The sequence below is a fragment of the Hippocampus bargibanti genome, linkage group LG08, assembly GCF_051943395.1.
Source record: "Hippocampus bargibanti isolate YZ-2025 linkage group LG08, ASM5194339v1, whole genome shotgun sequence".
NCBI lineage: Eukaryota > Metazoa > Chordata > Actinopteri > Syngnathiformes > Syngnathidae > Hippocampus > Hippocampus bargibanti.
The window spans coordinates 12,770,749-12,790,800 of NC_142741.1; the positions used below are offsets into that span (position 1 = coordinate 12,770,749).

The 20,052-nt window shown below is 43.0% G+C and overlaps 1 protein-coding gene across 1 annotated transcript; it reads left to right on the forward strand.

Annotated features, from left to right (window-relative positions):
- The first annotated feature begins 101 nt into the window (after window positions 1–101).
- Window positions 102–15,521, forward strand: LOC148894565 (uncharacterized). The gene is given in 3 exon segments (XM_089002235.1): window positions 102–562; window positions 14,601–15,487; window positions 15,489–15,521. Coding segments are annotated over 3 exon segments (1,044 nt in total). The 5' UTR covers window positions 102–438.
- Window positions 15,522–20,052: the final 4,531 nt, after the last annotated feature.

Sequence of the window (20,052 nt, forward strand, 5' to 3'; positions counted from 1 at the left end):
AAGGATAATGCAGCCCTGGCCCGGTCGGTACGTTTGACATTTGCGCAAAAAAAATTGACCTAATGTTTTTGCCGTCAATCGTCATCAAAGATGGCCGAAATTCTCACGCATGCGCGACAAAAATGGTGCAGCTCACAGATCATTTGGGACACTTCGCATGCTCATTTTTTGACGAAACTGTCAGACGTTCTAAAATGATATATTTCTGTCTAAATTGGTCGTACTAAATGTATTTAAGTCTCGACGTGCTACGTTCTTCTTTGGAATCCAAGCAACATTCAACACATCTTCACGTCTGGTTCAAGTCATTTCGGTGCACGTTAAAGCTTCACGGCCTGGCCGTTCTTTCATTGTTGTAGCTTGCGAACTGCTCATAAAAAGACGCCTTTGTGAGCCACGGGGGTAATCATTAAATGTTGTCCCTGTTATCGTGTGAAAATGTGCGCAAGAAGGGCAACAGCGTCTGAAGAAAAACTTTGGAAAGCAAAAGAGAACAAGTCGCAACAGCAAAGACTGGACGAAATTTGCAAGAGCCAGCCTCGCGCTGTGGTTCTCGGAGCAGGTTTGTTCACTCTTAACAATCATTTTTTCACCCACATTCTGTTGTTCAAAACATTACTCTGATGAACTTGTGATTTCCATCGTGGCCAATACGGAAACGTATCAGGGTTCCCAGACGTCCGCTATTTAGTGGAATTCCGCTATTTTTATCGAAAGTTTTTTTTTTATTTCCGTGTACAACCGCTAAAACATGTTTTGAAGGGTCATAGGATGATCAGTGTTGAGATCTTCAGCGCTTTCGCGATGCATTTGGGAGAATAAAGAGTCGAGATGGTCCTCTTGTTTAGATCATAGAAGTAGGATATTTATTTGCCGCAGCACATACAACAGCAGCCGCTGCGCTCATCGCCTTACGAGAGGTCAAAACTATACTAGCTTTTATCACTGTCAAGTCACGTGATGTCACGGAGTGGATGGGTTGCCAGATCAGCTCAGTAGTACAGCATTACACAAAATGAGGATAAAATATAAGTTTCTTAACACCCCCACTTATTCTCAGTTTGCTGTAATGTAAACCAAAATAAATAGAATAATGTGACCTCTGTCTTACACATTTCAACTTCCAAAAACAATGGGTGTAAACTCTCAAATACAATTGTTTTTGCGTATTGGTAGTCATCAAAAATGAAATCACCGTCCCATATGATTTTGATCACCTTGTCACTTCTTGACTCTTTGGCATCTTCTTCTTTTCCTTTCGGCTTTTCCCTACAAGGGGTCGCCACAGCAAATCAGTGCCCTCCATCTTGAGAGGTTTGATCCGCATGTTTGTTTTGGCCAGGCTTTTACGTTGGATGCCCTTCCTGACACAACCCTCTATTTATCCGGGCTTGGGACCGGCACAAGAAGGCTTATGTCCCTTTGTGGCTACAGAACAAGCAACTCACTCAGTAAAATGCTCCCAAACACAAAATGGTCATTGGCACAGCAGCATTCAAAAAAGCAAAAACTATACTCACCATTTGATGACAATGCTCTGATAATAATAATAATAATAATAATAATAATAATAATAATAATAATACATTTTATACCGATTTTTAATTGAAATAATCACCTGGGTTTTGCTTGTACTCATTATCAGGTAAATAATCATGTAAGACCTTGTTCCCGTTTCGGCCAGATTTTTTAAAACCGTAAAGTGATTTTTCTAGTTTGTAAACTAGACCATCATCATTTTCTTCATTTTCTAGAGCTGCTTTTTGAAGCACCACTCTTATACCTGTTAGATTGGCTGTTGGTCAAAACATCTCTCCATAGTCCAGGTTTTCCACCTGGCTCTTGCCCTTTGCTACAAATCGTGCTTTGTATTTGTCTCTGACATCTACATCACGTTTGATAGCATATACCCATTTACCCCCCACTGTTTTCCTTCCCGCTGGTAGGGTTGTTGCAGTAAATGTGTTGTCGTTTAATGACTGAATTTCCTCATCCATGGCTTTTGCCCATTTTTGAGAATAATTTGATTTTATTGCCTCATTTTGATCTCATTGCCATATGTTTGCTGAACACCACACACAGCTCTGTAACAGTAGTCCACTGTGATGTGTGCCTCATCGTTATCACTGTACTCAATCACAAAATCATCAAAGTGACTCGGTCTCTTTCTTTCCCTAGTAGGATACCTTCTATTTTCAGGTTTATAATTTGGATTGGATTGGATTGGATATGCCTTTATTAGTCTCGCAGTGGAGAAATTTACATTTCAATTTGTGTCACTTTGTTGTGTGAGGTTCATCAGAATCAGAATCAGAAAACCTTTATTCATCCCACAATGGGGAAATTTGCAGTCCACAGCAGCAATTGAAAAGGGATGGGGTTGGGGTGGTGGTGAAAGGATAGAAAACAAGATATTCTAAGCATAACAAAATAGAATGTCAACTGTATACTGTGCAAATGTAAATGTGCAAAACCCTTCCATAAAAAACTGTACATAGTGCAAGAATAAGAAATGTATTTTGATATATTGCATCAACCCATATTTACAAGTGTCCAGTTTTTTTTTCACATGTGATCATTGAGAGTTGCAAAGCCTGACAGCAGTTGGTAGGAACGAGCGTCAGTACCTTTCCTTCTTGCAGCGCGGGTGTAATAGTCTCTGGCTGAATGAGCTACCCAGTGCTGTCAGGGTGGGCAGGAGGGGGTGGGAGGGGCTGTCCATCATAGCCTTTAGTTTAGCTAGCGTCCGTCTGTTGCCCACCTCCTCCAGAGAGTCCAGCGAGCAGCCCAGGACAGAACTTGCCCTCTTGACAAGGCGCTCCAGTCTTTTCCTGTCCCGGGTGGTGATGCTGCCTGACCAGCAGACAATTCCATAGTGGATGGCTGAAGCCACCACAGAGTCATAGAAAGTCTTAAGGAGTGACCCCTGAACTCCAAAAGACCTCAGTTTCCTGAGTAGGAAGAGGCGACTCTGTCCCTTTTTGATTAGGGCATCCGTGTTTGTAGACCAGTCCAGTTTATTGTTGAGAGTAACACCCAGGTACTTGTAGGAGGTCACCCTCTCAATGTCCGAACCCTGGATGTTCAACGGTGCAGGTGAGGATTGTTTCCTGCAGAAGTCCACCACCAGCTCCTTGGTTTTCCCGGTGTTGATCTGGAGGTGATTCTGCTGGCACCAGTCCACAAAGTCCTTTGTCAGTCCCCTGTACTCCCTATCGTCTCCCTCTGTAATGAGGCCGACAATAGCTGAGTCGTCAGAGAACTTCTGAAGGCGGCAGGTTGGGGTGTTGTAGTTGAAGTCCGAGGTGTAGAGGGTGAACAGGAATGGAGCCAGGACTGTCCCCTGCGGCGCTTCGGTGCTGCAGAGAAGCCTGTCTGACTCACAGTTCTTTACCCTCACGTACTGTGGCCTGTTTGTGAGGTAATGTGTAATCCAGGATGTGAGGTGCTGGTCGATTCCGGCATGCTGCAGCTTGTCCCCCAGTAGATTTGGCTGGACGGTGTTGAAGGCACTGGAGAAATCGAAGAACGTGATCCTCACCGTGCTCCCAGCATTCTCCAGGTGGAGCAACGCCGTATGGAGGAGGTAGATGATGGCATCCTCCACACCGATGCTGGGCTGGTAGGCAAACTGTAGCGGGTCCAGCGATGAGCTTGCCAGCGGTCGCAGGTGGGCGAGGACGAGTCGCTCCAGCGTCTTCATCAGGTGAGACGTCAGCGCCACCGGTCTGTAGCTGTTGAGCTCCTTTGGGTTGGCAATCTTGGGCACTGGGACCAGGCATGACATTTTCCACAGCTGTGGAACTCTGCCCAGCTTCAGACTCAGGTTGAACAAGTGCTGGACAATGACACACAGCTGGTCGGAGCAGGTCTTAAGGAGTCGGGAACTGATGTCATCCGGACCTGCTGCCTTCCTCACTTCCATCCTCCCCAGTTGGTTCCTCACCTGCGCAGTTGTGACAGACAGGTAGGACCGGGAGGCAGAGTGGCGGTTGAGGGTGTGGCAACGGTTGGGAGGGCAGTTGTTGGTTGCGGGAAGCTGGTCGTGAGAAGGGGCAGGGAGGGTAAGGCCACAGTGAGAGTTGGTGCAGGAGCAGCTACAGGTGAAATTGACGGTGGGCCGGGGGCGACAGGCGTCTTGTCAAACCGATTGAAAAAGCGGTTGAGTTCATCTGCCCAGTCCTTGTCTTTTTCGTTCAATGTCACTGGGCTTTTGTGGCCTGAGATGTTTTTCAGGCCCTTCCAGACACCAGCGACATTGCTGGCTTGCAGCTGCTCCTCCATTTTCATCCTGTAGGCCTTCTTTCCCTCTCTGATCTTCCTCCTCAGTTGGTTCTGCACGGCCTTCTGTTCCTCTCTGTTGCCCGACACAAAAGCCCTTTTCTTTTCCTTCAGGAGAGCTTTTATGTCGGGCTTAATCCATGGTTTGTTGTTGGAAAAACACAGCACAGTCCTGGTGGGTACGGTGTTTTGTTCACAAAAGTTTATGTAGTCTGTGATGGTGTCGGTGAGTGAATCAATGTCCTCCCCATGGATCTCCGTGAAGTGGCCTAATCTCTGTGACTGCACTTACGCGTGCATCCCTGTCTTGTATACATGACTCTTGGGCTCTCTTATTAGGCTTCTGAAAGACCTCACTAGTTTTAGGCCTTAATCTCATGCCATAATATGTGTTTTCATCTGTTTCATTTATCTCTGTCTCTTTCTCAATATGTAAATATTACAACTTTCCACACACATGTATATCATATTTTGTCCCACCTTTTGTAATCATTGCATTTTTGCCTTCTTTAAATATCACTTTTGCCCCGTTGGTGGTCGCTTTCTTTACAGACAAAATGTCCTGGGGGTATGAAGGAATGTATAAAGTGTCTTTCAGCGTTGCTTTATGTCTTTGTCCTTTGATGTCTATCAAAGAGACCTCAGCATCTCCCCTTTTATGTGCGACTCTGCTGCATTGTGTGCTGTCCGCCAGCTCCACGCAGTGTCTTTCCGGTCTGAACGTGCTGTCAAAATCCTTGAACATAGTCACGTCAGTGATGATATGCGAAGTGGCTCCCGTGTCCACCATTAATCCTTTCTCTCGGATGTCGCGACCCAACTGCTCCCTGGATCTGGTTTCGCTGTCCCTCATCTTGAGCAAGATGTCTGTGTCGCCATCTTCTGACGCTTTACTGGCGTCATCTCGTCTGTCCTGTCCTTCCGCCTACACGTGGCGTCTTTGTGTGTCTTGCTTTTGCAATGACTGCACCATGTCTTCTGTCGACATTCTTTTGCTTTGTGGCCTTTGATCCCGCACTTGAAACACACCATGCTTATGTCATCACTGTGCTGGTCACGGGTGTTGGTTTTGGTGGTTTGTCGTCCACTCCGACCCTGTGTCTTCATCACACTGTCCCCTGACTGTTAAGTGTTAAATTTGTCAGTGGCTTCAAAACTCCGTAGCTTTGTCTTGAAATCTGCAAACTTTATTTCATCATTTGAATGCGCTACATGGATTGCAAATGGCTGGTACTTGCTGGTAGTCCTTTTAATACCATGGCAACATGTAGTCCATCTCCCAAAGTTTCACCCGCATTTCGGAGTGCTGTGATGGCGGTTTCGGCTTTGATGATATAGTCTGTAACACTTTCATCGTTCCTCTTTTGAAGCGACGTGAGCGTGGTGTACAGATGTATTATCCGTGGTTTTCCTTTCCCGGCATAATGTTCTCTCAATGTCTTCAAAGACTTTCTTCCATCATCAGGTGCATCTCTCATTATTAGTGAGAGGCTGTTGTCATCAAGCATATTTCTCAATTCGGCATACGCATCGGCATTTTTCTCTGCATCCGTAGCCATTTCGGAACTCGTCGCCGGCTCGCTTAGCACGGTCTTCTTTAGTCCCAATAAATGAAAATGGCCGTGCATTTTTGTTTCCCAAATGTCGTACTTATCTTCATCTCCGTCGAACGCCAGTCAAAGGTGCCTGCTTGCCCTTCCTTGATCCATCTTGACCGCTCTTTAGCCGGTTTGCTCACCACTCTTTCAAGTCTAGATACACTTCTGGCTTCACTTTATCTCCCAAACGTCTCCTGGGCCCAAAACCTGTTGAGATCTTCAGCGCTTTCGCGATGCATTTGGGAGAATAAAGAGTCGAGATGGTCCTCTTGTTTAGATCATACAAGTAGGATATTTATTTGCCGCAGCACAGGCAACAGCAGCCGCTGCGCTCATCGTCGTACGAGAAGTCAAACACATACACTGGCTTTTATCACTGTCAAGTCACGTGATGTCGCGTAGTGGCTCGGTTGCCAGATCAGCTCAGTATTACAGCATTACACAAATGAGGATACAATCTAAGTTTTTAACAATCAGAATCCGTCGTGCTTGAGTCGGGATGCTTTCGTGTGTTTTGGTCGATGTCGGTTGCTTCCGTTGACAATCGGGATCGCTCGGGAGTAAAATACCACGAGACCGTGCGCGATGAAACGAGAAAACCAATATGGCATCTCCCTTACCGCGCTTTTCGCCAGTAAACTTCCGCTAAACATCGTCGCATTTTGGTTCTTATATGTTTAATGTGTTAATAGTATTGACAGTGTCGGTTAGATATACTGTATATAGATTTTGTTTTGATATAAAGCTTTTACGTGCACGTGTTCCGTGTGATTTCTAGCTCGGGAGAGCACACAACTTTTCACATTATAAAGATGTGGAAGAGGGATACAGTGAGACCTCAACTTACGAACTTAATTGGTTCCCATAGTGTGTAAGGCGAAAAGTGTTTATCTAAAAAAAAATTCCCATAGGAAACCACTAAAATGGGAATAATCCGTTCCCGGCTTTCCATAAAATATACTTTTCAACTAAATAACCCTCAAAACTACAACAACATACCTTATTCTATGTATAATAAATGTGCTATTGTATTATAATGAAAGAAATACACTATATTGTATCATAAAGTCACTTTATTTACATTTGTGATGGCCTGATGGAATGGCGTTGGAGGTGCGAGGTCAAAGGGAATTGCTGTTTGGAATTAGATGCACATTACATGAGGACAGTAATTAAAGAAAAACTGTTCTGTAAAATAAAGTTTTATTTACCTTGTTGATGGTCGTTGATGGCTTATGGAAGGAGAGTCACCTTCCATAAGGACTGTTGGTAACTTAACCTCTGGTGTGGCTTCTCTTCTTTTTTCTTTGGAGACTCTCCTCATCATTTTTGCTGATTAAAAACCTCTTAATTGACACCTGTTGCTTTCTGACTTGTAAGGTCTTACCAAGCTGAGGCATCACATTATTGTTCATCATGTTGATGATTGTCATAGCCACTTTTCTGAATGGAAATGTTCGGTAAAAGCCTGCACATCATTCCACTTTGCCAACATTGCCTTTATGAGCTCACTTGATGATGCAGCCATCTCCTCCTCAGATGTTCTGTTACTGGCTTTAAAATCCTTAATCAGCGCTGAACTTCCATGTTGGCGTATGGCGATATCGGCGTGAATTAGCCGTGCTTTCTCGCATAAAATAGCTTTACTCACGTTCTCGCTGGGTATCTGCTTTTCGTTAATCCAAATTAAGTTTTTCAACTTCTTTGATTGCCCGAGACCGTCGCTTTGAGAGCACGGAAACACCTTTTGCAACAGAGTAAAGTAAATTAAAAAAAAGCTATTAAAAAAAAAGTTCGTAATATAAGGTGTTCGTAAGTTGAGGTCTCACTGTACAGTATTCTACACAAGAGTGACAGTGGAATGGTGATGTCTGTGGATGGAGGGATAAAGAATTTGTGGAATTGGGTATGGTTAGAAAAACAAAACGACGGATGCCCGCTTTCAGATTTCATATTCAAACAGAAAAATCCGGGGAAAGCCCTGTACAGTCTTTGCGGTGGAAAAGTGATCAACTATGGTGGTAAACAGTGACGTGCAGTCAGGGGCTGCAGGTGAGGCGATGCCTCACCTGTCATCATGGAAATATCTAATGACAAAATAAATTAAACAGTTATATTTATTTAGTGATTTGTACTTTAACGTTCTTTTCCATTTAACTTCACCATTTTTGGATTTTTTTTTCAAAACCGCTGAATTTTCACATTTACCATTCAAATACTAAGTGGAGATGAGCGGCGAGGCAAGCCTCACCATAGATTGCGCAATGACTATGCTAACTGTGCTGGCTTGCTCTGCAGTGAGACCGCATTGCTGTCCCTCTGCATATCGCGATTAAAGTGTTCAAACACTTTTAGTATATGAACTAAATTTCTACACTAGCTGGTGTATATAATGTAAAGTCACTGTACATTATAAACACTGTACAACAGTGTTTATTTTATTTTATTTTTATCAAAACTGTGTGCATAGATGAGGCAACTGTTCTCCTGCCACATGACAGGGGGCGTTGGTGATTACAGAGATTCTTGCGCCTCCTCGGCTGCAGAATAATAGAATTAGTGAGAGCAAGCTACAGTAAACAGTTAGCAAGTTAAGTGCAACCATCCAGTCATTTTTTCGTGTTGCTTGGCCTTATTTTCAGAATGGAGGATTACAGAATCATGAAACACTGGACATGATGTTACTCTGTCCGTTTGTGCCAATGGATGGTCCGCACATGAGATTTAGCCTTGATGTTGAGAGTGGTGTGGGAGCTGTGCCTCAGGGATGGGAAGGTTGTGAATTTGGGACACATCATCAGTAGTGCTCCAAAGAATCATTGGGTGTTTCGGCCTTTCATCACTAGACACCTTCATCGATAGTGGCCAGCGACAGGTTGATCACGCCCGCGCTTGTGTGCCATGCCCAATCAGATGTTCAGAAGCTGGTGGAGGGTCTTAGGTTGCTGACCTATGAGCCCAACAAGGGTCCTTCCCACTTCATCCAGATCCAGTGGCTGCTTCGTTCTGCCGCTTCAGAGAGTGACCTAACTGTGTGCCATAGAGCCTGTCCATGGATGCCCAGGTCTTTTAGCAGTTTGATGGTGGAGGAAGCCACAAACCCTCTACATCCAACTTCAATGGGATAGACCTTGGCTTTCCATCCTTGCTGTTGCGCATCCACTGCGAGTTCTGCATAGCGCACCTTCTTGCGCTCATAGGCCTCTTCAACTCAGTTTTACCACGGCACTGTAAGTTCTGTGATGTGGACAGCCTTGAGTGAAGTGGACCAGAGCACCAAGTCTGGCCAGCTGTCCAACCTCTAGTTTTGCAGGAGGATGTTTGGGCTTTTTCTCTCCCTCTCGGATAAAAGTCAACGGTGCTGTGCTGGAAGTGGTGGCTCTCATGGGCAAGGAGTTGATGGTATTCCTATTGCTCTCAAGGACAACTGCCAGACACTTCAGGACCTGGTTGTGCCTCCAGGTGTAGCCGCCTTGTGTGAGGCTGGTCTTACAACCGGTCAGGATGTGTTTGAGAGTTCCTGGAGTTGGACAGAGGTCACAGGTTGGATCTTCGCCATACCATTGGTGGAGATTTTTTGGAGATGGGAGCACATCATTGATAGCTCTGATGATTAAGCTGATGTTGCTTGCCTCCATTTCCCAGAGATCCCTCCAGCTCAGCTTTCGCTTCTCCAGGCCTTCCCACCTCATCCATTGTCCCTGCTTGGCAAGAGATACAGCCTTCGCAGTTCTTTCAGCTTCCTCTTGGCGGCGCAGCTCTTCCATCACCATTTTCCTTCTTTCCGATGTTGAGGACTTACGCCCAGATGGTTTGTTTGTAAGGCCAAAGCCCCCTCTTCCTAGCTGGATGTGTCCCACGATGTCGCTGTGCCTTAGGGCTGCTGTGGCCTGCTGCACCGCGATGGATGGCGTCCATTTCCGTCCAGTTGATACGGGGGGGTGCAGCTTGACTGATCTTCCGGTCCCTGTAGTCTGTAAGGGTCATCTGAAGTCTCACTTTAGAGCACTTGTACTCTTCGGTGAGGCTTGTGATTGGAAGCTTGAGGACCCCTTCCGATCGTTTTCCTGGATTATTACCAAACACGAGGAACGGAAAACCATCCATGTTAACGGTGAGTACTATCACAAAGTTATTTTAAATAATACATTCTGATATTTTGTTGAAAAGTCGCCGCGCGCGTGTGTGTGTGTGTGTGTGCGCGCGCACGCGAGCGTTTGTATGTGCGCGCGCACGCGGGCGTTTGTATGTGCGTGCGTGCGTGTGGCTCTCGCTGAAAAACATTTCTAAATATTTTACTTTTGTGGCTCTCTTAGTCAAAAAGGTTCCCGACCCCTGCTCTAGGGGTATCTTTCTCTGTATCCTTTCTGTAGCATTTAGCGGGTGTCTCCAACAAACTGAACCAGCGTTGGTGACTGCCACCATGGGTAGCTAGCCCATGACAGCCCCAGTGGGGTCTATTCCCTCCTGTCAGCTGTCTCTCCAAGCTGTCACACAGACTTTCCTATGTTGTCAGCTGTCCTTTCACAGCAGTCACTGGATGACATCCAGATACAGTGAGACCTCAACTTACGAACGCCTTATAATACGAACTTTTCATCATACGAACGTCAAATTTATGAAAATTAAGCCTTATAATACGTACTATTTTCATAATACACACCCACCACGGCCGGTCCATCAAGCACACGACCTTCGGATCTGACGAAAGTGATCTTCAGCAGAAGCACGACCGAACAGCGCGGCGCTACTTTCCATACCCCTTCTCATTGAATGCACACGTCGATCGCCTACTTGGAGCTTTTTGCTGATAATTTTACTATTATGGGACCGGAAAATAAACACCACAGGCTCGTGTTTAGCCTCAGTTCAAATGTGGAAAGAAGCAGGCCATTCAACAGTTGATGTGCAGGCTTTTATTGAACAGTTCCATTCAGAAAAGGCTATAAGAATTATCAACATGATGAATGATAATGTGATGCCTCAGTTTCGTAAGACCTTACAAGTCAGAAAGCAACAGGTGTCAATTAAGAGCCATCAATGACCACCACAAATGTAAATAAAGTGACTTTATTATACACTGCAGTGTATTTCTTTCATTACAATACAATAGCACGTTTATTATACATAGGATAAGGTAAGTTGTGTGTAGTTTTAAGGCTTATTTAGTTGAAAAGTATATTTTATGGAAACCCGGGAACAGATTATTCCCATTTTAATGGTTTCCTATGGGAATTTTTTTTTTAGATACACACTTTTTGCCTTACACACTCTGTCTGGGAACCAATTAAGTTCATAAGTTGAGGTCTCACTGTACTCAGAATCATGAAACACCGGACATGATGTTACTCTGTCCGTTTGTGCCAATGGATGGTCCGCACATGAGATTTAACCTTGATGTTGAGAGTGGTGTGGGAGCTGTGCCTCGGGGATGGGAAGGTTGTGAAGTTGGGACACATATCTAAATTGGGGAACATATCTAAATTGAAAGAAATAGAGATACTTAAAACTGAAGAAAGATAAGGAAGGCTTCTACAAAGAAGGTATAGATGCCTTTCTTCAGAAGAAGCAGCACATGGACTTCATTTACAAGTAAAGGTAACACGATAATAACATGACCTTGAGAGTTCTGAAAGGCGCTTATAAATGAAATGTATTATTATTATTATTATTCTTTTTTTAATGCTACTGTTTATCTCAAGAATGCTGACATGGCATTTTAAACAAAACATGTTAACTGTTGCCAATCAAATTGTGAATAAGCTACTCTGTAGAGTTCATATGTTTGTAAATCTGACTGTGATGACGTCAGTGCCTCACCAGCCATGAACCTCACCGCACGTCACTGGTGGTAAAGGTTGGCTGTCACTCAAACGGCATTGTGAGGGAAGCAAACATGCAGAGAAAAAAAGATTGAAAAAGCAGAATTACAAACTACCTGGCGAGTCATTCGAATTCACAAGTATTATTCTAATTAAGGAAATTATGAGAGGGCGTGTTTATTACTGTTGACCTGTAGTATATATAGCAAAGGCGTCTGAAAAGTGAAAGAAATATTGATAATGTTTGTCAATTTAAAAAAACACTTCTAAATGGGAAAAGCTTTGATATGCCTGGACCAAATAAACACTGGGAAAAACAAGAGCACCCCAGTTATTCAACCAGACCACCCTGATACATATCTGATTTTATATATTGAAATAAAAGGCCTCTGAAAGGTGACAAGATATTGATATTGTTCATCAATGAAAAGTAAGTCAGCATGCATTCAACAAGGATGGTGTTTATTTTACTTTTACAGGTCACATCCGAGTTACGACTGGGTTCTGTTCCGACAAAACGGTCATAAGTCAAACGGTCTTAAATCAAAAAGCATTCAAAATGGCTAATGCAAGGTATAGATGACAGAATAGTATACGATGTGAATCTGTTGTTTTTAAAGAACGTCTTCTATTGAATACTATTATATACCAAACTGCTTACAGTTCAATTATCAATCTTATAACTTTTAGTGTCATTTTTATCATTTTATATTTTGTATTATCGATTTTTATGACTGTGTCTTTCTGCTGACCCAAATACGCTTGGCTTCCCACGCATACGCGCTATTGAAAAATCACTCCCCTGCTAAAGGAGAAGCCAGAAGAGGTCGCCTAACACACACGCTGGAAAAAAGTCTCAAAAAGGCGGTGGCGGTGTGGGCCCGACGCGGCGTTCTCGATCCTGCCCGCCCGAGTGCCGACCCGCCTTGGCTTTTACCCTGGCCAGCGTCAGTGGACCCTCTTCTCGAGCACCGAGGCCCACCTGCCTCCCACCCCCTTCCGGTGCCATTGTGACAGGTAGTGCAACACCATCACGCGCTTGGCTGGCCAAACTTGTCGTACGCGTTTGTGAAGAAACAGTTATTTTATATCTTCATTTTGTGCAATGCTGTAATATTCTCTGTTAAGAACGCAGCCAAACCGGTACATATGGTCCTTTGACAGCAATAAAAAATAGTTTTTGTACAATGCTGAGAGTAGCAGTTGCTCTCTGTGGTCCGGCAAATAAACATCCTACTTGTTCAATCTAAACAAGAAGGACTATCTGGAGTCTTTATTCTACCAAATGCATCGCAAACACGCTGCAGAGTAACCGGGCTGCCACCGTAGCGGTCCCAGCCGTAGAAGAAAAAAAAAAAGGGGGTATGACAGTCGTGGTTTTCAGTTTGGGTGATCAATACTCGCCCCGGTCGTAAATTGGATGTTACCAGTATTTGTAAAGTGTCCTTGGGTGCTTTGAAATGCGCTTATAACTAACGTGTATTGTTATTATTATTATTATTATTATTAATATTACAACAACGTTTTATCTCCACTTGAGAACGAGTCTATGCACTGTTCTGAGAGTTCTTATTCTTCCGAGGTGAACGTGACTCTCACCTAACAGCCAAGAAACCGCTTGTTTTACACATTTTTAGGCTATTTCCATCCAAACTACTGCCTGGCCTGAAATCGTTGTTCCGCTTTTATTTTAAAGTGTGGCCCACTCCGCTCGCTTGCTTGTTCGCTCGCCGCAGACTCCCGTAATGCACAGTGTTGTCAATCGAAGTGTCGGCTCACTTGATTTCAATTTTGTGAGTGGAGGCTGGCTTGACTGCAGTTTTATGGCAGCCACTTGACTGGATTTGTTTTGAACCAACATCAAAACTCAGGTGAGAACAACCTAACATTTGGCATTTTCTTAATTTCTATGATATCTATGATTAATTTTCAGTCACCATTATTTAATATTGCTGATGTTTGAACACTGAGCCAGGACAGATTACAATTCTTTCCTCTCTCCTCAGTTGAGATGAAAGGGGTTACAATTCTTGATGTTTGTTTAATAATAATAATAATAATAATGATAATAATCACTTTGCTGCTGTGAAATGTAAATTTCTCCACTGCGAGACTAATAAAGGCAAATCCAATCCAATAATACATTTTATTTCTAAGTGCCTTCAAAACTCGTGAAAATACCTTAAATTTTTGCGTCGATAGTTGTGTGACCAGTTCGTTTTTGTCCAACTTGATCTAATTTTACTTCAACAAGTTTGGGTGAATGATTAAACTGTTTATGTGGGTCTCTGTTGGGTTATTTTTTATCGTTCGCCCTTGGTTCATTGCTTCGACGGGTGTTGATGGAGATCGATGGTTAAATCATCAGGGAGCCAGGACTTGAACAGAAAGTTGATTTAATTTGGAGGGCACGGGCATAGTGGTGCGGACGGAAGAGCGAGCATGGAGAGAGGGGAGAGAGAGGCGAACGGGCTGCAGGAGTATTTATGCGGCGCATAGTAATGACGCGACAGGATGTGACGTAATAAAATGCGACATCGTGTAAAGGAAGGCAGGATATGACATACGAGGAAGTTCAAAATGTAAACAAAGATTACAGAGCGATGTTTAGAGATGTTTGTATGGCAAATTACCCTAACAGTCTCGAACCCCATTTTTACAATAACTTAAAAATTAGTTGAAGAAAGGCCCATAGAATTTAAATCCGCATCATTGGGACTGACAAACCCCTCCACCTAAAATGGTGGCTCAGGGTGGGCCCTTCACAATTAAATCGTACAAAAGTTGAGCGGCTGGGCTGTAAAATGACTATTCGTTTTCAACAACACACAAGGTCAAACTATTTCAACATGATCATTGATTTTACCAAACCACTTGTTTGTCTTATTTTGTCTTGTAGACATCAGAGAAGTCATCCATCCTGAGCAGCAGTCTTTTCACATTAAAGAGGAATTTCACATTAAAGACGAAGTGGATGACAAACATTCACTAGAACTCCTTGACATGAAAGAGGAGCCAGAATCCCTCCTCGTTAAAGAGAAAGTGCACGAGTCCCCACATGTTAAAGAAGAGAACGATTTCACGAAGCCACCTTTGATCGATATATGTTTTAAGATTGACAATGACGCTACCAATGAGATTATCAGAGCGGCGGAGCCTCCCAGCAGCAGTCGCTCAAGTCGACGCATGACAATGAAAAGTGATGAAGACCAGTGTGAAGGATCACAAGCAAACGGCCTCTTCGCTCCAATATCAGACAGTGATGACACAATGTCACAATATCCTGACACAGATGATGATGATGATGTTGTGTCTGAAGGAAATGTGACTTGTCACAATGACGACAAAAGCTGCAAATGTTCTCAGTGTGGGAAAACGTTTCCTTCTAAGTGGAGTTTGAAAAAACACTTGAGAATACACACTGGAGAAAAACCTTTTGTCTGTCCAGATTGTGGTAAAAGATTCACTCAGAAGGGATATTTGAAGGTACACACAAGAACACACACTGGAGAGAAACCCTTTGTTTGCTCAGTTTGTGGTCAAAGCTATTCCCAAAAAACCAATTTGATAACACATACAAGAACCCACACTGGAGAGAAACCTTTTGCCTGTTCAGTTTGCAGTAAAAGATTCTCTAATAAAGGACAATTGACAACACACACAAGAACACACACCGGTGAGAAACCTTTTTCCTGTTCAGTTTGTAGTCAAGCATTCTGCACCAAAATGCAGTTAACAAATCACACAAGAACCCATACCAGAGAAAAACCTTTTGCCTGCTCAGCCTGTGGCCAGAGATTTTCACAGAATGGAAATTTAAAATCACACATGCGAACGCACTCTGGTGAAAAACCGTTTGCATGCTCACTTTGCGGTAAAAGATTCTCTGAGAAAGGAAGCTTAAGAAGACATTCAAGAATACACACCGGAGAGAAAAAAAATGTTTGCTCAGTTTGTAGTCAAACATTCTCCACCAAAATACAGTTAACAAATCACACAAGAACCCACACTGGAGAGAAACCTTTCGCCTGTTCAGTCTGTGGACAAAGATTCTCACAGAAAGGAAAATTTAACAACGCACATGAGAACACACAAACCGTTTGCCTGCTCACTTTGAGGTCAAAGATTCTCTGAGAACGCTAGCTTAAGAAGACATTGAAGAATACACGCCGGAAAGGAAAAAAAATAACTTGCTTAGTTTGTAGTCACAGATTCTTTGATAAGGGCATCTTAAGAAAACACGAGAACACATAATAGTGGGAAACCCTTTGTCTGCCCATCTTAATTTCTCTCACAACGGCCAGGTTAAGAGAAACAAATGATAATTTCAGTGATCAAATGAGTCTTGAAATGAAAATGTATTCCCTAATGAAACAACATACTGTGAATCTGATTTTCAACAAACAACCTTTTATTTATCTTTTTGAAGGTCTCTTGTGGATTGATAGAAAATCAACAATGATAAAATACTGAACACAATGGATTTGGTTTGGGCGGTATATTTGTGTGTCCATACCGTAAATTTATAAAAGTAGTCTTCTTTGAAATATACTTTGAAGTAAATGAACCAGACAAAATGTGGCTTTGAATCTTCCATGAGATAAATGAGTCTTGGCCTCAGGACATATTTATTTTGCTCGAAGGAATGAAATAAGGCTTACTATAACATTTTTTTTGTCCCACAAGATGACCAGATTAACTTTACATTTGCTCTCAAAACATAAAATAAAAGCACAGCTGATTATACATGTACCTACATTGTTATCCTGCTAACTAATTGCTTGCTATTTTATTTTCATTTTTTGCCTATTGTGATGGTCTTAACATTTGTAATGCCATATTAAACTTACCATGCTCTTCATGCATACCTGCTCTTATTATAAAAAGATAGTTTTGTTAAAATTACAATAGGGACCTCGCAGCAGTCACTGCTCAGGCTCCAATAACGATAACCACAACTGCAAGCAACTACTGTATAGAGCAGGGGTGGGCAAACTTTTTGACTCGCGGGCCGCATTGGGTTCTAAAATTTGACAGAGGGGCCGGGCCAGGAGCATTTGGAGGGAGTGTTTGGGCCGGAAATACTAAACCTAAAGCATTAAAGGACAACTGACGCCACCGGACAAGTTATGTCCATAATTTATAATATCACTTCAAATGACTTCGACTGAGCATATTTTACAAAGATTCCACAGCATATAGCTATAGTTAAGTTTTAAGACTTGCGCTGAATATTCATGAAGTCTTGTTTTCGAGTTGATGACGATCCCCATGTGACGTCACGTTTGGACCGCCCCTGACCGAGAAAGCGACACACAATGCATTTTGGGTACTTGGTTTGGTCTGAAAACTTCGTGTTGATGGCGAAATTAGAAGGAAAACACATAAATAACGCCATGGTAAATCGTTGTGTGTTGCACCAAGACAACTATTTGATATTCACTGACACAAATTCCTAGCTGACAAATCAGCCCATTTCCAACGGAGCTTGGGCGCAATCTTCTGCATTTTCTGGGTGCTACATTGCTGTCATTGACGGCTCAAATTGATATGGGAGGACTCCTTGAATCAATTGCAAACATTTATGCTTGCCTCTTCAGAACTATTTGAATCATATTCATAACTGGATGAGTAAAGAGAAAGCATCTTCTTCGAATCTGAAGCCATTGTTTTGATTCTCGAGCAAGGCAAGATGTCTTGGCGTGACGTCACGAACAAGGGGGTGGGACCTTCTGAAACTGGCCATTTCCGGATTCATTTTGAAGTCATTTGTATTGGTGTTTTTCATTTAACTAAAAATATCAGCCTGCCTGATTTGGGTATTTTAGATGCTATAAAACGTTTTTCTGATGTCAGTGGGAAACGAAAACAAAAAATGGTGCCGGTTGTTCTTTAAATGTAGTGTGTACAAACCTCATTGCACAGTAAGAACACTACAACCCAATTTATTAACTGTCTTTCAAATGTGAAAAATATCCCTGATTAGTTAATAAATTCGTCTCAAGGAATATGGCGTTTACATACTATTTGGCAGATACTTGGAGGAGGAAATGGAAATAGATTAAAATAACATGCACTGTGATTTATCAAGATTGCGTCTGTTTTTAATAAGTTTCCATCGAAGGGGCAAAGTTAAAGAAATCAACATTTATTGAAAAATGGAATCACTTTCAACATTCAAAACATTATTACAAAACGAAATATTCAGGCTCAATAATACCTACTTGTGTTAAATTCCGCCAAATCATAGATGGTTTGTCCTGACGGCGCGCTCAACAAACTCCACTGAAGCTCTCGCCTTCACGCGCAAACAATACACGTGTACCGTCGCCGAGCACACAGACGTAGGCTACCTGCAGTTGAAATTTGCATACTCTGCACGACAGCCAATCAGAGGTCTGCTTCTTTCCTACGGACTTTCGCAAGCGTTATAATGTTTTGCATTTGCATGTCATTTTCCAAAATAGATGCACAGAACCTCAGCCCAGAAGAAAGATTCAAAAGAAGCTAACAACATATGTGACGCTACAAAACGTAAATTTACATTAAACCGTGACTGTAAAGTGTACGTGAGACTTATGAAAGGGGCTTAGTGGCTCGTAGGAAGCAATGCAAACGTTGCATTGTGCACCGCAATGACAATCGACTACTGCAACAAAATCTACAGCCATGCACATTTACCGTAGATTAAGCACGGTAGCATTTGTAGTAGGTACATTCTTGATTTTAAAAAAACTTTACTTTGTGACAATGTTTTTAATGTGATTTGTTGCTTCATTGTTCAAGTTGTGAAAAATGGGGCAGGCAACTTTTCACTTACCTGCCCTGTTGTCTGCTAACTTTTTGTCATGAGTTTCAGACACTGTTTTTACTATACTTTGGGCATGTTCGGCGGGCCGGATTAAAAAGCCTAACGGGCCGTATGTGGCCCGCGGGCCGTAGTTTGCCCATGTCTGGTATAGAGGGACTTCACAGCCCTGGCTACTGACATGTTGCAATATTGGCAAATGTGTGGTTCTTTAAAAAAGGAAGGAAAATACAGTGGGGCCTCGGTTTACGAACACCTTGCCTTACGAACTTTTCGGTTAACAAACGTTAAATTTATGAAAATTAAACCTTGGATTAAGCACTACATTTCGCGATACACACCCCCCACCACGGCTGGTGGAGTAATCTTCGGCGGAAGAACAACAAAGCACACGACCGAACAGCGCCCCAGCCGGCCTACCTTTCGACACCCCCTTTCTATGAATGCACACGTCGATTGTCTTCAACGATATTTTTGCTGTTATGGGACCGAAAAAGACCCCAACGCGGGCTCGTGTTCAGCCGAAGGAGACACAAAACAAAATTACAGTCTTGGACAAGAAGGAGATCATTGAGAAACACGAACGAGGTGTGCGTTTGTGGTGTCACAGGTGCGAACCGTGGCCTTCATGTGAATCTCAGCCTGACGCATTTTCTTCCCTGAGAGTAACTTTCCACTACCATTCTACAAATAAAGAGCCCGGTCCCGATATGCTAAATCCACCATTGCTACACAAAGGTGTTATTTACTCGATGCTTTCATGTGACTATCGCCGCTTCCGACCTCCGCCAGCTGTTGTCAATCCCCTGATCACAGATACTGGGACATTTCAACGAGTCACTCACCAGTGACATGATTACGACGCCTCGCGCCTCGCCAATGTCTTGGACTTGCCAGCACAAGAGTTTGCTTCGCCCAAGGTGGTTGTTTACCGCGATCGCGTAAGTTTGTTGCTTTCAGGGATCGCGAGTTTTTTCACCCCCGCGTGCCATTTTATTTTGCCTAGCTTGATAGGCTGGACGGATTGCCCCCGCCCGCCTTCTTTTGTCGCGTCATTCCGTGTCAGTGGAATCATCGGACTCGCGCCTTTTGTTGTAATAAAATCTCTGCCATCACCTACGTCTCTGCCGCCTTCTTAGGGATTCAACTCCTTTTATTAACGTTCCGCCAGCTAGCCCTGTCACGTTCGGAATGTGACAGTATCATTGTGTTCAGCTGATATAAAAGGCTTGGCATGATGTTACCCTTCGATCTTTGAAAGCAGCATGGTAGAATTTGGCTTTTATTGAACAGTTCCATCCAGAAAAGACTGGCTATGACAATCATCAACATGATGAATGATAATGTGATGCCTCAGTTTCGTAAGCCCTTACAAGTCAGAAAGCAACAGGTGTCAACTAAGAGCAATCAATGACCAGCACAAATGTAAATTAAGTGACTATTTTACAATGCAGTGTATTTCTTTCATTACAATACAATCGCACATTTATTATACATAGAATATAGTATGTTGTGTGTAGTTTTAAGTCTTATTTAGTTGAAA